This window comes from Hyperoodon ampullatus (genome assembly GCF_949752795.1).
Source record: "Hyperoodon ampullatus genome assembly, chromosome: 7".
NCBI lineage: Eukaryota > Metazoa > Chordata > Mammalia > Artiodactyla > Ziphiidae > Hyperoodon > Hyperoodon ampullatus.
The window spans coordinates 65,573,622-65,593,279 of NC_136920.1; the positions used below are offsets into that span (position 1 = coordinate 65,573,622).

The window sequence follows — 19,658 nt, forward strand, 5'->3', positions numbered from 1 at the left end:
TTAGGGATAGAATCTTATTCCTTACTCATTTATTTTTGCTCTAGCAATTAGCACAATGCCTGGAAAGCAATAAATACCTGTCAAATCAATGAATCCCAAATGGTTCTTGACAACTGGCAACAAACAGCAACCAAGAAATCCCAACTACTTCAATATAGAATGGGGGAAGGGAGGGGATCCAGGCTGACTATGAATTACAATGGTTCAATAATAAACAATTATCAATTTTTTAAATGTCTCAGACTATGACACCTCAGGTATTGTGCATAAATTTACCTTTTACCTTATCTCACTTATACTGCTTAAATAAAATATTTCAAATGCTTTCTCTAATATACTTAAGCAGGTTGATATGAAAGAATGCAAGAACCTCAAATGATTATAATACTTCATTCCAGGTTAAATACCATCTAAATAAATGGATGAAATTCTAAATGTATTAACGGACAGCAAAAGAAAACAAAAAGAAAAAAGTAAAGGCATATAAGGGAATTAACCCATGTGGTCATTAACAATTTTTCTTGCACAAATCTCAAAGTACGAGAAAGTAAAAACTATAAGAAAAATAAAGACAGTTGGCTAAGTAACTTCACCTACTAGAAACAAATGAAATTTCCTAATTATTGTACCACAGTACATAAGCAAAGTCAGGAAAATAAACTCTTAATTTCAAATTATCAAAATCAGACTGTCATAAAAATCAGTGATTTTCAAGCTATGTTCTCCTCAGCATGACAGTACGGTAAGTCCCCTACATACGAACCTTCAAGTTACAAACTTTCAAAGATACGAACAGGCGTTCGCATGTCCAATCAGGCAAGTTAGTTCATGTGTCTGGCGTACATTGTCAAGCGCGTGCATCTTCTACGAGTGGTTGTGCGTTTGTGTACTTTACTGTACAGTACTGTATAGAATACAGTAGTACAGTATCTTTATTTCAAGCCCAGGATGTCCGGAAGAAAGGGTAAAAGCAGCGGTGATGTAACTGGTACTGCTAAGAAATGCCAAGCAGTAGCGATGGAAACAAAAGTGAAAATAATTGAGACAGTGGAGTGGCAAGGGGAAGAAGAAGTAGGTGAAGAACTGAAGAGATTCACAACACAGGAAATGGCAAAGGGATTTTCTTTATTTGAGGAGGCACTGTTAGTTTTTGAGGCACAGGATCCAAATGTAAAACGGAACATGAAGGTTGCAGCAGCTGTTCAGAATGCAATCCAGTGCTGCCGTGTCATCTATGATGAGAAAAAAAGAGCTACTAGCCAGACATCACTGGATCATTTTTTCAAGAGGGTAGATAGAATTGAATCCAGCAAGGAACGAGAACCTGTGCCATCAACATCAAACGTGAGTGACATTGCAGCTTGCCCTCCATCTCCTATTGCTGATGATCCTTCAGCTCTACCATCTCCCACCTCCTCTCCCTCCTCCAGTCAGTAACTCCTCTTGCCTGTTCACTCGATGCCAGCACCTGTATGCCAGCTGTTGTAGTGTACTACTGTACTTTTTTCAAGGTACTGTACTGTAAGATTAAAAATGTTTTATTTTTTGTGTTTGTTTTTTATGTATTATTTGTGTGAAAAGTATTATAAACCTATTACAGTACAGTACTATATAGCCGATTGTGTTAGTTGGGTACCTAGGCTAACTTTGTTTGACTTACAAACAAACTGGACTTACGAACGTGCTCTCAGAACAGAACTCATGCGTATGTAGGGGACTTACTGTAGTATTCAGAAGAGCACAAAATTGGAAACAAGTTAAATATCCAATAATAAAGTAAATGATGAAGTCATTATTATACCCATTATAATACCCATTATTAATATACCCACAAGATGTAACAATTTAGCCACTGAAGATTATGTTTTTCTGGAATTTAATAGAATAACCTTTCCCTATGTCATCGATGTTAAGGAAAAAAATAAGGCTACTCTGGGTGTCTTTTATCTTCCTTATAGCTTTTTTTAAATTAAACTTTTATTTTAAGACACCTATTAAGAAATAATACAGGGCTTACCTGGTGGCGCAGTGGTTAAGAATCCGCCTGCCAATGCAGGGGACACAGGTTCAAGCCCTGGTCCTGGAAGATCCCACATGCCACGGAGCAACTAAGCCCGTGTGCCACAACTACTGAGCCTGCACTCTAGAGCCCGCGAGCCACAACTACTGAAGCCCGCACGCCTAGAGCCAGTGCTCCGCAACAAGAGAAGCCACCACAATGAGAAGCCCACACACCACAATGAAGAGGAGCCCCTGCTCGCCACAACTAGAGAAAGCCCATGTGCAGCAACAAAGACCCGCAGCCAAAAATAAAATTAATTAATTAATTAATTAAAGAAAGAATACAGAAATCCCATTTCTCTGTACCCAGTTTCCCTCAATGATAACATCTTACAAAATTATAGAACAATATCAACACTAGGATACTGACATTAATACAATATACTTTCTTGTTCAGATTCCCCCAGTTTTACTGTACTCATTTGTGTTTGTGTGTATTTAGTTCTATGCAGTTCATATGTAGGCTTATGTATCCACCACCCAGTCAAGATACAAAACAGTTCTACTACCACAAAATCCCTCCTGTTACCCTTTCATAACTACACCCATCCCTCACCTTCCTTACAGTTTTTGTATTTTCCATATGTTCAGCAACTGGGTATTCATTCAATACATCTTTATTAAACATCTACTATGTGTCAAGCACTCTTCTTTTCATATAATTCAAATAGCATGTATTATTTTTTCCAGTTTGTAAAAGTAATTTTTCAAAAGACAAGGTTTTTTTCTTTCAACTCAACTTTAAAATAGAAATATGAAAAAAATCAACTAAAAAGTATTATTAATTGAAAAGATACTTTAGGAACAAAAATAGTTTAGTATGTTGAACAAATAATTCCAGGAACATTCTGGAATTAAACACAGAACATTTCAGTATATTATCATAGTATGATTAGCTTTTAGAGAGATGTAGGTAACAAAATCATACTAACTCCTGAAGAAAGCTTTATAACAAAGGTTTGCAGACTCAATTAGATTTATTCTTTACTTATTAAAGGTTTTTTGTGTGTTTTTTTTTGTTTGTTTGTTTGTTTTGGCTCTGTGGGGTCTTCATTGCTGCGCCCGGGCTTTCTCTAGCTGCGCGAGCAAGGGCTACTCTTCGTTGCAGTGCGCGGGCTTCTCATTGCGGTGGCTTCTCTTGTTGCAGAGCAAGGGCTCTAAGCGCGCAGGCTTCAGTAGTTGTGGCTCACGGGCTCTCGAGCACAGGCTCAGTAGTTGTGGTGCGTGGGCTTAGTTGCTCTGCGACATGTGGGATATTCCCGGACCAGGGCTCAAACCTGTGTCCCCTGCATTGGCAGGCGGACTCTTAACCACTGCGCCACCAGGGAAGTCCTCTCCCAGTAACTTTTTACAGAGAGTTTTACATAAAAAGAACTACTCAAAGGATACAACTCAAGGTATACAAAACTATTCTAATGCCTAAAAAGTGATTCAAATTAAAACACCTACTCTTCAAAAGCTATTGTTAAGAAAATGAAAGGGCAAGCCACAGATTGGAAGAAAATATTTGCAAAACACCTGATAAAGACTTGTATCTAGAACTTAAAAATTCAATAATAAGAAGCCAACAAATGCAAACTATTACATACAGAATAGATAAACAACAAGGTCCTACTGTATAGCACAGGGAGATAAACCATAATGAAAAAGAATATAAAAAAAGAAAGTATATATGTATAACTGAATCACTTTGCTGTATAGCAGAAACTAACACATTGTAAATCAACTATACATAAATATAAAAAAGAAGCCAAACAAACAATCCAATAAAAAAAGGGTAAAAATTTGCTCAGCCTCTTTACAAAAATATTCCAATGCAATAGGCACATGAAAAGGTGCTCAACATCATTAGCCACCAGGAAAATTCAAATTGAAACCACAATAAGATACCACTACATGTCCACTAGAATGGTTAAATTTTTTAAAATAATATAAATAAAATTTAAAAGACTAACTGGAACTCTCTTACATTGCTGGTAAGTATGCAAAATGGCACGGCCAGTTTGGAAAACACTTTGGTGGTTTCACATAAAGTTAAACGGACACTGATCATATGACCCAGCAATTCTTCTCCTAAGTATCTACCCAAGAGAAATGAAACCATATGAACAGTCAAAGATCTGTCTGCAAATGTTTAGAATAACTTTGTTCATAATAGCCCAAAACCAGAAACTCAGAAGTCCACCAACTGGTGAACGGATAAACAAATTGTATTATATTCAGCAATAAAAAGGAACTGACAATACATACAAGATGGATAAGTCTCAAACATATTTTTGTAAGTGAAAAAAGCCAGACATAAAAAACTATACAATTCCATTTATAAGACATTCTAGAAAAGACAAAAGCGCAAGGACAGAAAATAGATCAGTGATTGCCAGAGGCTAGGGAGGGAACTGACTGCAAAGGGGCACAGAAGAGCTTTTTGGAGGGAAGTGCTCTCTTATCTATATCTTGATTGCGGTAGTGGCTACACTTATGTGTACATCCGTCAAAACCCATTGAACTGTTTAGTTAAAAAAGTGAATTTTATTGCATGTAAATTATACTTCAATAAACATGACTAAAGAAAAATTATCCTAGGGAGGGTGGGAGGGAGGGAGACACAAGAGGGAAGAGATATGGGAACATATGTACATGTATAACTGATTCACTTTGTTATAAAGCAGAAACTAACACACCATTGTAGAGCAATTATACTCCAATAAAGATGTAAAAAAAAGAAAGAAAGAAAAAAAGAAAAATCATCCCAAGTCAAAAAAAAAAAAAGAATACATCTCGCTATCAAGATTCTACAATTTATAAAAGCTTCTGGATTTTGTTACTTTAAAAAATAATCTTCCATTTCCCTACTGTGGGATAGAGAGTAGTCATTATAGCCCTGGGGTGGGGTGAGGGTTGTCAGAGCCCAAGTGAACCAAAGAGGTACTCTATGTGGGGAGGAACGGCCAAATGAGTTTAGTCAGAGGCCAAGCACTGCAAGGAGGGTGTCGAAGCAGAGGGGCAGCCTGGCATGGGGCACTAGGTGAGCACGGAATGAGGACGACGTCGTACTCCACATGGAAGCAGAACCTAAGGGGAGTGAGAAGTATATCCACAAACAGTGGGGAAACTGACATGGGGAGCCGAAGCCAGGGCAGGTTGAAAAGGCTGTCCCTGTATTGGGGCATCCTGGTATGGGGCTGTTAGGTCCTGACAGGGACAGGGGGCTGGGAGAGAAAGAATGAAGGATCTGAGCCCAGCAGAGAGAGGAAGGCATCCAGGAGAGGAGAGGGTGGTAGCAAAGATGAAAGATTGGTTAAATACAGGGAGACTGAACACAGAAGTAAATATATTAAGGATAATGGAAGCCAGATTTCTCACTGTCGGAGAAGAATATTACAAATATAAAAAAGGAAAAAACTAGACTGGACCCTGGAGTGTTGGAGTGAAATCAGTGGTACTGGTCGGAACTCACAGTTTTCAATATATATGGATAAACAAATAAACATAGACATAAATATGTGTGTGTGTACACATACATATATTCCCCGGCTCGGTCCATTAAGAAAGCCTGAGAGCAGTAAAAATACAACAGCAATAAACACACAAGCACGGAGATCTTAGCTTCTAAATACCATTATCCATTAAAAGGATCCAGGTCTCCCTAGAGAAATGGCTGATTCCAGAACTAAAGGAGGGACAGTACAAGATAAGCCCAGAACATCTTCTTATACCAAAAAGTAAAGACATGCTCAAAGAATGGTGGGGACATGTCATAAAGACATGGAAGCCAGCTTGAATGGGCTCTCGTTGGCCAAAAGAGGAATAATTTGAACTAAATAAACAGTAATAATATAACTCAGCAAAAAAAATGAAGAAAACCATGTATCCATAGATATAAATGCATAAAGGAATACAAGTTTGATGAGGAACAAGACACATAGTTTCAAAGAAGTCCTCACAAAAACCATTCATTAATTAACTATTAAATATTAACTTTAGAGTGAAGAACCCTGGTAGACATTGCTTATAATCAAAATAATCAAGTAATCAAAGTGAAAATCACAATAGGACAAACTGAAATTTTACACCAGATAGGATGCAATGAGCACCACTTCTGTGATATTCCTGCCCAAATACATAACCTGTATGTATCTAATCATAAGAGAACAGATAATCCCAAATGAGAGGTATTCTACAAAATAACGACCCTATAATCTTCGTTAGGGTCAAGGTTATGAAAATCAAAAGACGAAGGAATTGTTTCAGATTGAAGAAGTCATGCAGCACATGGCCAAAAATGTACTGAAAGTAAATGAAAACGAAATTCATCGCCATCGAGAATAAGTACGCAAGCAGCAAACTCCTGAATATCAGTACGATGCCTCAGCTGAGCTCAAAAGCCATCCAAGAGCTTGCCTCACCTCTGATAAGATGGTCTTGTGACAAATAAATGCAATACATAATTCTGAACTGGATCCTTTTGCCAGTAAAGAGATTAATGGCATAATCAACAAAACTTGAACCAGTCTGAGAACCAGATGGAGTACTATGCCAGTGTTAATTTCCTGATTTTGATGATTGTACTGTGATTATGTAGGGGAATAACCTTGTTTGTAGAAAATACACACTAAAGCATTCTGGGGTGATAAGGGAGGGCATCAGGTCAGCAGCTTCCTCTCAAATGGTTCAGGGAGTAAAGAGTTCTTTGTACCGTACTTGCAAGTTTTCTGCAAGTTTGTGATTGTTTCAAATTTTCTTAAAGGTGAGGGGGGGGGAAAACCCCAATGTCGCTAAAAATGAAATAATGTTAAAAACAAACTGTGATCCTCCATATTGTTAATCTTGGTAATAAGAAAGAGACAGCAGACTATGCAAAATTACTAGGAAATAACAAATAAAATTTTGGAGCCAGAAAATACTTTAAATATAGCCCAAGCCCTTCTTTTCTTAACCTCAATCAGGTCAAGAGTGATGAAGGACTAAACAATATAAAAGGTCCCCGCTAAAGGAAGTTATCAGGAGAGGAATAGTGAACGGGGCAGTAGACCAATAGTGGGTAGAACAATGGTATTCTGATGCTACAAATGGCTGCAACCATCAGCAAAACACAATCTCAGCATCTCCTCTGAAAAATGAAGGGACTGTCTAGCTGAGATCTAAAATTCCTTGCAAATGTGCGACCAGAATTATGCTGAAATAGACGTGCTTCCCCAGCTCAAGTTATTACATTATGTGTAGCTATACAGTAATACAAAAGAACACAAATACAAAAATAAACGTGCATAAACCCTGAATTCTCTTCAGTTGTGGAAATCCCTCAATTAAATTAAAATGCAATGCATTTGCCAGATTGTTCCTTATGAGGAAAATTTTGTGACAAATGAAAAGAATTAAAACACACATTAAAGTGAAACAAGATCACCTTCAGAGGTCTGCTAACGGTCCTTACCTAAAAGACAGTGTTCAGGACTTGGGGTGGGGGGCGGAGTTGGGACGAAGTGAGAGAGTACCATTAACAAACATACACTACCAAATGTAAAATAGCTAGCTAGTGGGAAGCTGCTGCGTAGCACAGGGAGATCAGCTCGGGTCTTTGTGACCACCTAGAGGGGTGGGATAGGGAGAGTGGGAGGGAGGCTCAAGAGGGAGGGGATATGGGGATATATGTATACGTATAGCTGATTCACTCTGTTGTACAGCAGAAACTAACACAACACTGTAAAGCAATTATACTCCAATAAAGATGTTAAAAAAAAATAGTGTTCAGACTCATTCTGAAATAACCGTCACATTTGTTCTGAAAGAACGAGGCGCATTTCCTAGAAATGTTTAGAAGTTTAAGGATCCTTTCCCCTTCCTCGGTACCACGCGTCCACAGGCGCGGTGACTAGACAGGCCCCCACCAGCTCAGGGGTGAGGGAGCACAGGACTCTCAGCACTTCCTTTCGGAGAGGACAGCCCCCTGCGTCACTCGCTACTCACTCAGGATGCTGGGCAGAAGTTTATCCCCGAGGAACTTAGCACAGTTGGCTCCCGCCCTACCAGCCCTGCGGTCCTGGCCCAATCCCGCCGGCACCGGGGCGCTGCCCCTGGTACCCAGCCCCCTCCAGAGCGAGGGTCGCGGCACCCAGACTCGCCCCAGCTGACCCAGCTTGGCCGCCCCGGGCCCGGAGGAAGCGATCTCCTCCTCCCCCTCCCCTCGTGCCGGCCCCTCACGCCCACTGCGAGGCTCAGCTGGGCCAAGAAGGCCGGACGCCGAGCGCCGCTCAGCCGGGGCCCAGCCCGGCCCTCCCCGCCTCCAGGCCGCGACGCCCGGCCCCGAGGAGCCCACTGGACGGCAGCCGGGGAGGCGGGGGCGGGGAGGCCCGGGGGCGGCGCCCGTCCCACACCCTTACCTGGCTTCTCGTGGTCGTAGCCTACTACGATGAAGTAGTCGGCCAGCCGGGCCATGGCCGCCGCCGCCGCGCCGGGGAAGCGGGTGCCCGTTGCCGCCTTCGCCGCCGCCGCCCACCCGGTCCGGGAGGGCTCAGCATTTTCCCTGCAGCAGCAGTAGCGGCAGCGGCGGCACTTCAGCCATGTTTGACAACCGAGGCGCGCTCTGCGCCTGCGCCGCGCTTAGCGTCCGCTCCTCCCCCGCCCCCACCCGCGCTGGCTGGTTGACCTGACCCCCCGGCGGAGAACCCACCCCCACCCTCTTGGCGCCGCTAGGACAGCTGGTTTGGGGAGTGGGCTGCCGGGCGTATTGCTACCACACGCAGCCACCGCAGCCGCTTGGGGTGGTTCACTTTGAGGCCTGGCTGCCCCTCCGCGGTCCACCTCCCACTCCCCTATTTTTCCTAAAGCAGGGTGTTTTTCCTTCCGCCTTCTCCACTCTTTCTTTCTGGGTCTGGGAAGAAGAGACAGGGATGGTTGAGGGGTCCCCTGGAAAGTTTGCTGCTTCCCCTCCCCCCTCCCCCTCCCCCTCCCCCCTCCCCCTCCCCTTCCCAAGACGAGATTCTCCCGCCCTCGACTGGAAGCATGGAATTTGCACCGCCAGGGCTTTTGCTGCACGTTTCCTGTTTATGTTGTGCAGATGGGAATTTTAGGAACATGCCACCGAGTAAGGCGGAGGAGGAAGAGGGTTTTGCTCAATCCTCAGAGGCGCCTCGTGCTTTAGTGCTGGGTGGGCTGGGGGCGGTTGGCCTGGGCTTCCCCCAGAGCGCCTGGGGAGGCTGGATTCCTCCGAAGAACGCGGCATCCCCGGGATCCTCCTGAACTGCCCGGAACAACAGAATCCGAGGGAGGAGGCTTGTCTCTCCCAAGGGAGCCCTTCTCGCGTAGGGTTTCGCCCCTTGCAGCGGTCCCAGGGCTCTTGCAGCAGGAGCAGGAACTTCTAACCTCCCTGTTCAAACAATGCAATTAAAATGAATTAGTGGATCTCATCATCCAATCTAGGAATTATCTAGATCGCTTTCTTTTTACTGCACCTCTTATTGATCGTTCCGAATTTGGCAAGTGAGGCATCCAGATGAGCTTGCTTTGTCCTGTTAGTATCCCCTGAAGTTTTAGTAGCAGGATACGTTACAAGTGGTAGACTGAAGTTGTGGGAATCTCCATGATTTGCAAATATGATTATCTTCCTGGTTGCTTGTCACTACTCATTATTAATTGAGGATTTAACCCCTCATTTACATATAAGAGCTCTTAGCAAAGTGTCTTAAGTGCTTAACGAGTATGTTTAATGAGTGAATGCATACAATTTCCCCCAACTACCAGCAGGAAGCTGCTCGAACTCTGAACTGTGAGTTCAGAGATTTGGTGTCTCAGCTACTGAAAGTTTACTGTCATTGATCATTTCCTCTTTCTGTGTGGTGCTTTTTTCACCCGCAGATTGAGAGGGTTGGGCTGTGCTAGAACTGAAACTCCCAGGAAGGAATACTTTAACTCATGGAGTTCATTTGCAAATTGCACATGGTCAAACTGAATCAGCCTAGTTGCAGAGATGGCGGGAAGATAACAGATTGATCTTGAAAACAATTAAAACTAAAATGCTTCAGTCAAACCTCAAGTAAGAATCCTCTCTATAAATTCCCTGAGAGCTCATCATCCAACTTGATCACTTTTAGTAAAGCCTAATTTAACTTTCCTGGGAGGTAGCCCATTCCACTGTTTAACAACCCTATTGTTAGAAAGTTCTTCCTTGTTACTCAGAGTTTTCCTGTAACTTCTCCCAATTTTGCGCCATGGAAATACCCAGAAAAAATAAAATCTATCTTTGTATGATAGCCTTTCTGACTTTTAAGGCAGCTATCATGTTCCTTCCCCATTTCACTTTTTTTACGGTGAAATTTACACATCATAAAATGAACCATTTTAAAGTGTGCAATTCAGTGGTATTTAGTACGTTCACAATGTTGTGCAACTACCCCGTCTATCTTGTTCCGAAATATTTTCATCACCCAAAAGAAAAGCCCACACCCGTAAAGCAGTCACTCCCATTTTCCCCTCCCCCAGCCTCTGACAACTACAAATTTGCTTTCTGTCTCTATGGATTTACCTAATATGGATATTTGATATAAATACAATCACACAATATGTGACCTTTTGTGTCTGGGTTCTTTCATTTAGTATAATGTTTTCGAGGTTCATCCATGTTGTAGCATGTATCAGTACTTCATTCTTTTTCATCGCTGAATAATATTCCATTGTATGTATTATACAATGTGATGTCAAATTTATCTATTTTTTCTTTTGTTTCCTGTGCTTTGGTGTCATATTGCCTGGCTTCCATTGCAATCCATTGCCAAATCCAAGATCACTCCTTGGAAGGGAAGATTTACTCCTATGTTTTCCTCTAAGAGTTTCATAGTTTACTCTTGTTTTAGGCCATTGACCCATTTTGAGTTGATTTTTATATATGACATGAGGTAGGATGTCACATTTTACTTTTAAAATGTGTTTTTATTTCATTCACAAGTGTTGGTTTAAATTTTTTTTTTTTTAAATCAAAGCTTAGCTGTTTTCAAGCCTCAAATCAAGTGCTGTTTGCATTTAGACATGTTTCACCTGTTAGGTCATAGGTAGGCTGCCAGACCATTTGAAAATGGGTGTTTTGTAGCATAGGGATTTTGACATACCCCAGGTATATGTATATAAAGGCATCATGTATTTGAATACACATGTGAACATATTTAGCATACACTGGAACTGTGCTTTGCTTCTCGGCCAACAGCTGCCAGTCTGCTGAAACTGATAAGCCCTGACAAGGCAGCCTGATTACTGAGGTTGGCTGAAGGCCAGACCATCCCCTGAGATAACCACCATCACCTCTCACCAAAGAGTGAGGGGTAAAACAAACTCAGATTTGTTTTACTGAAGGGTGGCAGGGAGGGAGGAAGACTATGCAATACAATGATGGTGTGTACATAGCAGATGCCTTTCCTTTATGCTTTAGAAGTCAAAAAGGAGCTGATTACTAGTCAGCAAGAATTATCAACCTGCTGCTCCTACATTTGGCTGTCGTGGAGTAAGTGGTTGATCTGTACAGTCATTTCAAGTGCTTCCTGTGGTTAGCCACTACAGTTCAAAGAGGCAATATGAGAGTTCGACTTGACCAAACATCTGCAGGCAGGGTTGGGGCCTCTTCAAACAGTCTCTACCAACAAGTAACAAAGGAGACTAAGCAGCTGTGGTAGATAATTCCCTGATCCATTGCCACATCTCCATCCACTCGGTTGCCCAAGTAAGAAACTGAACGATTGCTACCCTTGACACCTGCCTCTCTCTCAGCCCCACATTCCTCACTCAGTCCTATTGATCCTACTTCCCAAATATGTAAGTTTCTCTCCCCCACTCACTGCCACCCCACTAGTCTGAGCCACTATCACCTTCCACCTTGTCTATTGCAAGAGCTTCCTAACTGGTTTCCCTGCTTCATTGGTGATCCCAGACTTTCCCTGTAGGTAAAACTTCAGGACAGTAAGTGAATTATGAACCCTGTCTTCAAAGTAAATCTGTATAGGAAACATACTGTTTCTACCTTGGGTGTCTGTTTAGGGTGCAGGAAGGAGGCTTCAGAGATGGCTAATAGAAATTGTCCTACAAATGATTTCACATGTGTGATTATATGAATAATTGAATCCTGACACTCACGTAAAGTATTCCTGACATTAGCAGTATAGATAGGTGCTGTGAGAGGTTGCAGACTGTTTTTACTTAGATTGCATGTCTATCTGGTGAGTGGGACTGGCTATGTTATGTGCAGAGGCCAAAGCAAAATGAAAATAAAGGATCCTCTCTGTTCAAAAATTATTAAGAATTTCAAAACAGCAACAAGCAGAGCATGAAACAAAGTGTGGGGTCCTGTGTGACTGAACAGGGTGCACATCCATGAAGCCAGCTCTGTTGGTGAAGTTTAGAGTGGAGTGTGTGTGTGTGTGTGTGTGTGGTGGACTAATTGAGATTATGGTAGGACTAGGCCCTCTCCGATCTCTCCACGGCAGCGGTCCCCAACCCTTTTGGCACCAGGGACCAGCTTTGTGGAAGAGAATTTTTCCACGGACGAGGGTGGGGGGATGGTTTTGGGATGAGTCAAGTACATTATATTTATTGTGCACTTTATTTCTAGTATTATTATTACACTGTAATATATAATGAAATAATTACACAACTCAAGATAATGCTGACAGGAGGTGGAGCTCAGGTAGTAAAGCAAGAGATGGGGAGTGGCTGTAAATACAGATGAAGGTTCTCTCGCTTGCGTGCTGCTCACCTCCTGCTGTGTGGCCCGGTTCCTAACAGGCCACGGACAGGTACTGGTCCGTGGCCCGGGGGTTGGGGACCCCTGCTCCAGGGCACCACCACTGCACTGCTCCCCTTCTTGCTCCTCCCTAATCCAGTCATCACATTCAATGGCCACAATGATCTTTTAAATAAATGTGTATCAGATCATGTCTCTCCCATCTTCAAACCTGTCAAGCTTCCCAAATCGCTATGAATAAAGTGCAAAATCTTCATCATATCTCAGAGGGTCCTATTTACTCTAACCCTGATGACCTCCTGAATCTCATTTCATGCCTCTCTTCTCCCTCGCTCAATACATTTCAACCACACTGGCCTCCTTTTTTCTTCCCTAGTGTTCCAAGCTCTTTCTCATCTCTAAGCATTTGCCTATGCTCTTCCTTATATTTGGAACATTAGGTCCCCCTAATCTTGCTTTTCCTTCAGAACACTTACCACAGTCTGTAATCGTGTATTTATTCCTATGAGGATTTGTTTATGTTTGGCTACCCTACCATGCTGTAAGCTCACTGAGGGCAAGAATGATGCTTGCATTGTTGATTATTGTATGCCCAGCATTTAGCACAGAGTTAGGCATATAATACATGCTTGGTAAATGTTTGTTGAAGGAATGAATGAACATTCAACTCATGTAGGCCCATACATTAGAATTGCCTCATTCCTACAGTTCTAATCTGATAGTACAGTATCCCCACCTGGAGGCAGGTAGCATGATGGTTGCTCTCATTAACACCATTCTCATTGTCTAGGGATAACCCCAAATGATCGAATCATCTCTTTTATACTCCATTTATTAATGCCATTCATTGGGCCATCAGTAGAAAATTTCTCTTGAAGTCATTTCACCTCATTCTGTTATAGCTGTTAGTATAAGAAGGTTCTATATGTTAACCATCTTCTCTGTGTTCTCTTTCATCTGTCCTATAGCAACTTATATTCCCTAAGCTTCAGGGAGGTTTGTCTTCTTTATCACATACAAGGACTGATTATTTCTGTCCATATGTTTTGTGCAAGAGCACAGAAATGAGGCAGCAAAAGCATTACTTTTCTTTGTGCTGATGCTCTGGAAAATTCTATGCCCTAGAAAGAGAGAGGTTAACTGCCCTCCCTGCCTCTACCACTCCAAGACAGAAATTAATGCTATAGAAACAGTGCTTTTTATTCTGTGTCAGCATTCTTTACTTGGTCAATCTCCTGAAATCGTATGCTTATTTTATACTTAAATTGGTTTATGTACATGTGCATTTTTCTGGAAAGGATCTATATCTTATTAGCTTCTTAGAGAAGTCAGAGATTCCAAAAAAAAAAAAAGTGCCCTGAGCTTTGTATCCTGCTTTACTTTTTCCTGTGACTAAATCTGAGTAGCTGATTGGCTCCTTTCTCTAAACCACTTGGTGTTATGACTCCCGGATGCTTCTTGAAACTTGTTTTCAAATGGACTTGGTAAACAAGCCCTCAGCTTAGCCGAGGCATTTTGAACCATATGAACAATAAATGCATTGTAAAATTTCCTGTTTGAAAAAAGAGGCATCAGAGATAATTATGCAATGCACTTAGCTATTCAAGTTTAGTTATTCTTTTAAATATTATTAATATTATTTATTGTTTCTCATTTCTGTTCTTCATGACCTGAGTGTGGTCACACTGGCTTTAGGGATTGTGTCCACAGTGTTAGCTGAGAAACCACCACCAAAAATTTTTTAAAACTCCTTACATTACTAAGAATAAGGTTTGGATTTAGGGCCTAAAAATAATTCAGTTGGAATGTGAAGAAGTTGAGATACCATTATACAACAAGGCTTCAGCATATTTGTATGTCTGTATATATTGATGTCAGAATACACACAATTATTACAGTGCTTTGGGGGTTTATTTTTTTAAAATTCTTGGGCACAAAGGAAGTGGATCTTCATCAACCAAAATTTCTTTTCTTCTGCTTCTTTCACTTGTCTTGCCAGTGAGATTTTAAAGATGTTTCTTCCTTCACTTCCTTCCTTCCTTCCTTGTACTCTGTGTGAATCTACAATCGCTGCAACTTGAATGGATGAAACTCCACGTTTACAAATCGCCAGAAGCAGAAGTCCTTAAGTTGTTTCCTTCTATATCCGACGTTTAACCGTGAATGCATTCTAGTGATATTTCCCCCTTTGTTAAAGTAAACGAACCTCAGGTTCCAAGGGAAAAAATAGATGCCAACATTTGGAAAACTTTATATCTTTTTTTCGACTTATACTCCACGACACTTTGGGGAACCTTCCGGCCCTTGTCGCCGACCCAAGCAAACACACACACACACTTTCGAAGATACGGGTGTTCTAGCAAAACCCTGAGCTGCCAACACAGGACTTAAAGAATTGACGGAGTTCTCAAGCGTCAGCCCTCTAAGTGCCAGAGCTGTAAGACACACTTGTGCTGATAGCATTGTGCCAAGGCTCTCAGGTGGGAATTCCTGGCACCGCCGCTATGCTGCTGGCGTAGGCACTGGAGCCCGGCGGAGTCTCCACTTCTGGGTTGGGTTTGCTTTTTGAAGCCTCCAGCAGCTCAAAGCGAAGTCTGCACCAAGAGCTCCGTCCCCGGTCCCTTCCCCCATCCCCTCCACCCTCCCTCTCTCCTGGAACCAGGGCTCTCCTAAAGGACACAGCCGGGAGGCCACGAGGTACAGCTGAAGAGTCCTCTGCAGACCAAACCCCCCAGGGCTGGTGGGAACTGGAAGGAACGAGTCCAGACCACGGGACCTTCCCTGGCTGTGGGCCGGCGCCCAGCTGTCCTTGACCTCCCCGGCAGCCAGAGGCGCGCGCCGGGGAAATGAAAGTAAAAACCTGTCTTGGCGCGGACCCAGCTGGAAGCTGGCGACGAGTATGTCGCATCCTCAGACAAGACTGACAGACAGCCGGTCCTGGACAGGGTCGCTGCGAAGAGCGTGACTCGTAAGGGACGAACTGAAAGGAAGCATTGAGAAATGGGAGACGAGCGAGCAAAACAGAATAGTTAGTCTGGGGAGGCTCCTGGAAACAGAGCAGGCGCTCAGTAATACCTGCTGTCTGCGGTGCAGGCAGACTAGCCGCCAGACCCGGTCTACTGCGGCAACTGCCCTGAAACCAGACAGGCTGCCCGAACCCAGCCAGTGCGCTGCGCTGCACTCCTCCGACCCTCGGCGTCCCCAGCCCAACACCGAGCCCGAGCCAGGAATCTGACCCCCCACCCTCAGCTGGAACTCAGGTCCGCTCAGGTGACCCCCTCGCAGAAGAGCCCTCAGAATAAATAACTTCGGCGCGGCCATTCCTTCCCAGGTGCAATGTCCACCGGTCAGTCCTGGGAGTGAAAAGGCGGCTGAGCCAGCAGTGCGCGGCCCAGGGCAGGCAAGGTCCTGTGCACTGGGTCTCAGAACCAGTGTGGCAGAGCAGGTAGGAAGCTGGGGGCAAGTTATAGATGGGGAAACCAGAGGGTGGGGTGCATAACTTGCCCAGGTTCACAAAGAGAATTGCCGTACGGTGAGAGTAGAAGCTGCACCACAGGGTCCCAGTGGTCCCGCGCCCTCCGACTCTCAGTCTAGGCCCTCGGCTTCAGGACCTGCATCCAGGGAAGTGGGTGATAGGACACCAGAGGCCCTCCTGCAAGAAGTAGGGAGCCCCGCGGGGCTAAGTTCCCTCCCTAGTTTGGCCTCCCGAAGTTAAGTAAGAAAGTGAAGTCAAGAAGCAGTGATGGAAGAGCATAAACGGGTGACAAACGTGCTTGGGGGTGATTCATCATGAAAAGGCATAAATCCTTGGGCGGGGGCTAGGACTCTCCTCTCTCCCTTGACAAGATGATGGCACTAGCCTAGAAAAATCCACGCGGCGCCCCAGTCCAGTCGGCCGTGCATGCTTGCGGGGCCGAGCTAGGACACTACTGTTTACCACCTTTGGTGTGACTTTGGGCAAATGCTTACCCCTCTGAACTTTAGTTTTCTCATTTCACCAGGTAGAAAGTTGATGTTACCTTCCTTGGCTAACTCAAGGGTAGGTGTGAAGATCAAAGGAGATCAGGATGTGGCCATGCTTTGTAAACTGTAAAGGGATTAACATACGTGAAGCATTAGTGTGCTCCCTGGCAGCATCCTCACGTTTACAAGGGGTGAATGAAGGCTCCGAGGGCAGCCAGGCAAACTCTCAGGTTGTAACCTTATAAGGCATAATTGGATTAAAAGGGGAAAAAATGAAACTGTATTCTTCGTCCTAATTTTGGTTATTCCTTTATTTCCAAATAGGCATGCAAATTCTGAAACTTCAGGTAAGTCCCCTCTTCTAAATCCCAATTCTCAAATCAGCCTTGCCCCTATTGCGAAATCTTACTAGCCCATCCTCAGAACCCCGGAGTCTCGGCTAGCCCCCCTTCTCTCAGCTGTGCTCTGTGCTCTGCCCCTGAGGCTCTGCTGAAGTCTGGGGTCGCGGCCAGGTCAGGCGCCGAGCCGGCACGGGGCGCGGTCCACTCGAGGCCACAGCTCCAGAGGTCCGGAGTTCGGGTCATCCGCGTGATACCCCGCGCTGGCTCTTGCAGTTGTGTGCCAGAAGACGTTACACTCTGGGCTGCATAAGTCCTAGGTAAGGACCCCCAAGAGGTTGTACCGGCTCTGCTTCGTCCCGGCTTAAGGTCTGAACTCTGTGCCCAGTGAGTCAGGGCTGAGGCAGTTCCTGCACCAATCTCCTGGAGCTCATCTCTGAGCCCTCTAAGCATGAGGGACCCCCACCTCACCTCCCAACCCCACACCCGCAGGCAAGCAATGCGCGCGCCCGATTGCAGAGCGCGCGCCCTAGGGAGGAAAGGGAGGGCGCGAGGGCAGCCTAGGCCCCGCCCCCTGCGCTCTTATAAAGCGGAGGAACGAGAGCCGGCCACTCAGTGGTTTCTTGGTGACACTAGGCGGAACGGGTCGAACCTTGCCACCTCTGGTTTCTCACCGCAGCTTGGACGTCGGGGTTTTGCCACTGCCAGAGCGACGTCTCAGACTTAATCCTCCAAAGATCTCGACAGATCACCCCCTCAAGCAGGTAAGCACCGCGGGCCGGGCGGGTTAAAGGTGGGGAGGCTTGCCCAGGCCGGAGACTAGGAGCGCTGGGTGAGGGGTACAATCCACTTTGGAGGGTCCTCTGCCGGGTGCGTCCCACATCCCGGGCCCAGCTTGTGGACACAGCTGGAACTCCAGAGACCCAGTCCCCTCTGCTCCGTCAGCCAATCCGAGAAGTTGAACGGGGAACCTCTGGGAGCCTGGCGCGGGGCAGCGGCCTCCCCTGTGGGGCCTGTCACCCCCCTGGCGGGTGCAAATGCCGCTGGCGCCTCTCTGCGCCCCGGGGAGATAAGCGTCTGAGTCCGGCAGAGCGCGGGTTGAGCGCCCGCCTCCGTGCCCCGCCCGGCGGTGCGGCACACCCGGGCGCTCACGCTCGGCTCCTCTTTCTCCTTCCCCAGGGTCTACGCATCGACGCCGGGATGAAGCTGGTTCCCGTCGCCCTCATGTATCTGGGCTCGCTCGCCTTTCTAGGCGCGGACACCGCACGGCTCGACGTGGCGGCAGAGTTCCGAAAGAAGTGAGTCGCAGGCAGCGCCTGCCCCAGTTCTGGTACCTGCAAGACAAGGGAAACTAACCATTGGTCCCCGAGGGGTTAGAAGTGAACAGGATCAGGGATGGGCCAAGACCTCGCCTGGACGATTGCGAATCGAGTCTATTTGTGTTGTTTAGATGGAATAAGTGGGCTCTAAGTCGTGGAAAAAGAGAACTTCGCGAGTCCAGCAGCTACCCCACAGGGCTCGCCGACGTGAAGGAAGGGCCCGCCCAGACTCTCGTTCGGCCGCAGGATGTGAAGGGCGCCTCTCGCAGCCCCCAGGCAAGGTAACTATGCGGGGCGCCGTCGCGGGGTGGGCAAGGGGAGCTCTCCTCCGTTGCCCTGGCCCTGGGGATCATCGGGGCTGTATGGCAGTTCAGATGGAGGTAGCAGTTAGCAGCTCCCTCTGGTCTTAGAATGGCTCCGTTCCCGCTGGCTGGGGCCAAAGACCTGCTTGATGGGGGTCTCATGTGGCCTTCCTTCCCTTCTCCAGCAGTCCGGACGCCGCCCGCATCCGAGTCAAGCGCTACCGCCAGAGTATGAACAACTTCCAGAGCCTGCGAAGCTTTGGCTGTCGCTTCGGGACGTGCACGGTGCAGAAGCTGGCGCACCAGATCTACCAGTTCACGGACAAGGACAAGGACGGCGTCGCCCCCAGGAGCAAGATCAGCCCCCAGGGCTACGGCCGCCGGCGCCGACGCTCCCTGCCCGAGGCCGGCCTGGGACGGACTCTGTCTTCCCAGGAGCCACAGGCGCGCGCGGCCCCGGCCTCCCGGGCTCATCAAGTGTTCGCCACCCTCCTTAGGATTTAGGCGCCTGTGGCAGCAGCGAACAGTCGCACATGCATCCCGCCGGCTCCTCCCGGGACGGAGGACTTCCCCTAGCCGAGCCTCTCAGCCTATGGGACCCGGGCTGAGACAGCCCTGAGAGACCGAGTCCGGGAGGCACCGTCCGGCGGCGAGCCCTGGCTTTGCAGGACCCCGTCCACCTCGGAGGCAGTGTTCTCTTCACCCTAATTCGGCCCGGGTGCCCCGGGTGGGGAGGGGGTGCAGAGGAATCCAAAGGAGTGTCCTTTGCCAGGCTCACGGAGAGGAGAAACTGCGAAATAAATGCTGAGACCCCCAGGGGCAAGGGTCTGAGCCACTGCCGTGCCCGCCCACAAACTGATTTCTGACGGGGTGTCACCCCACCGGGGCGCAAGCCTCACTATTACTTGAACTTTCCAAAACCTAGAGAGGAAAAGTGCAATGTGTGTTGTAT

The 19,658-nt window shown here is 46.0% G+C and overlaps 2 protein-coding genes across 7 annotated transcripts in view; one reads left to right on the forward strand and one right to left on the reverse strand.

Moving 5' to 3' along the window:
• SBF2 (SET binding factor 2) overlaps positions 1–8,526 on the reverse strand; it is a gene marked incomplete at its 3' end in the record, with an annotated part of 467,309 nt that extends 458,783 nt beyond the window's left edge. For all 6 annotated transcript variants that reach the window (XM_079707414.1, XM_079707413.1, XM_079707411.1 and 3 more), the window contains exon 1: positions 8,442–8,526. In XM_079707414.1, the coding sequence (XP_079563540.1) occupies positions 8,442–8,496 (55 nt within the window). In that variant the 5' untranslated portion in view covers positions 8,497–8,526. The remainder of the gene's footprint in view (positions 1–8,441) is intronic.
• A 9,759-nt stretch (positions 8,527–18,285) lies between these two features.
• On the forward strand, positions 18,286–19,210 carry ADM (adrenomedullin; the record flags this gene model as incomplete). Its single annotated transcript, XM_079707922.1, has 3 exons — positions 18,286–18,383; positions 18,536–18,685; positions 18,892–19,210. The coding sequence occupies 3 exons, from the start codon at positions 18,286–18,288 to the stop codon at positions 19,208–19,210; spliced, it is 567 nt and encodes a 188-aa protein (XP_079564048.1).
• Positions 19,211–19,658: the final 448 nt, after the last annotated feature.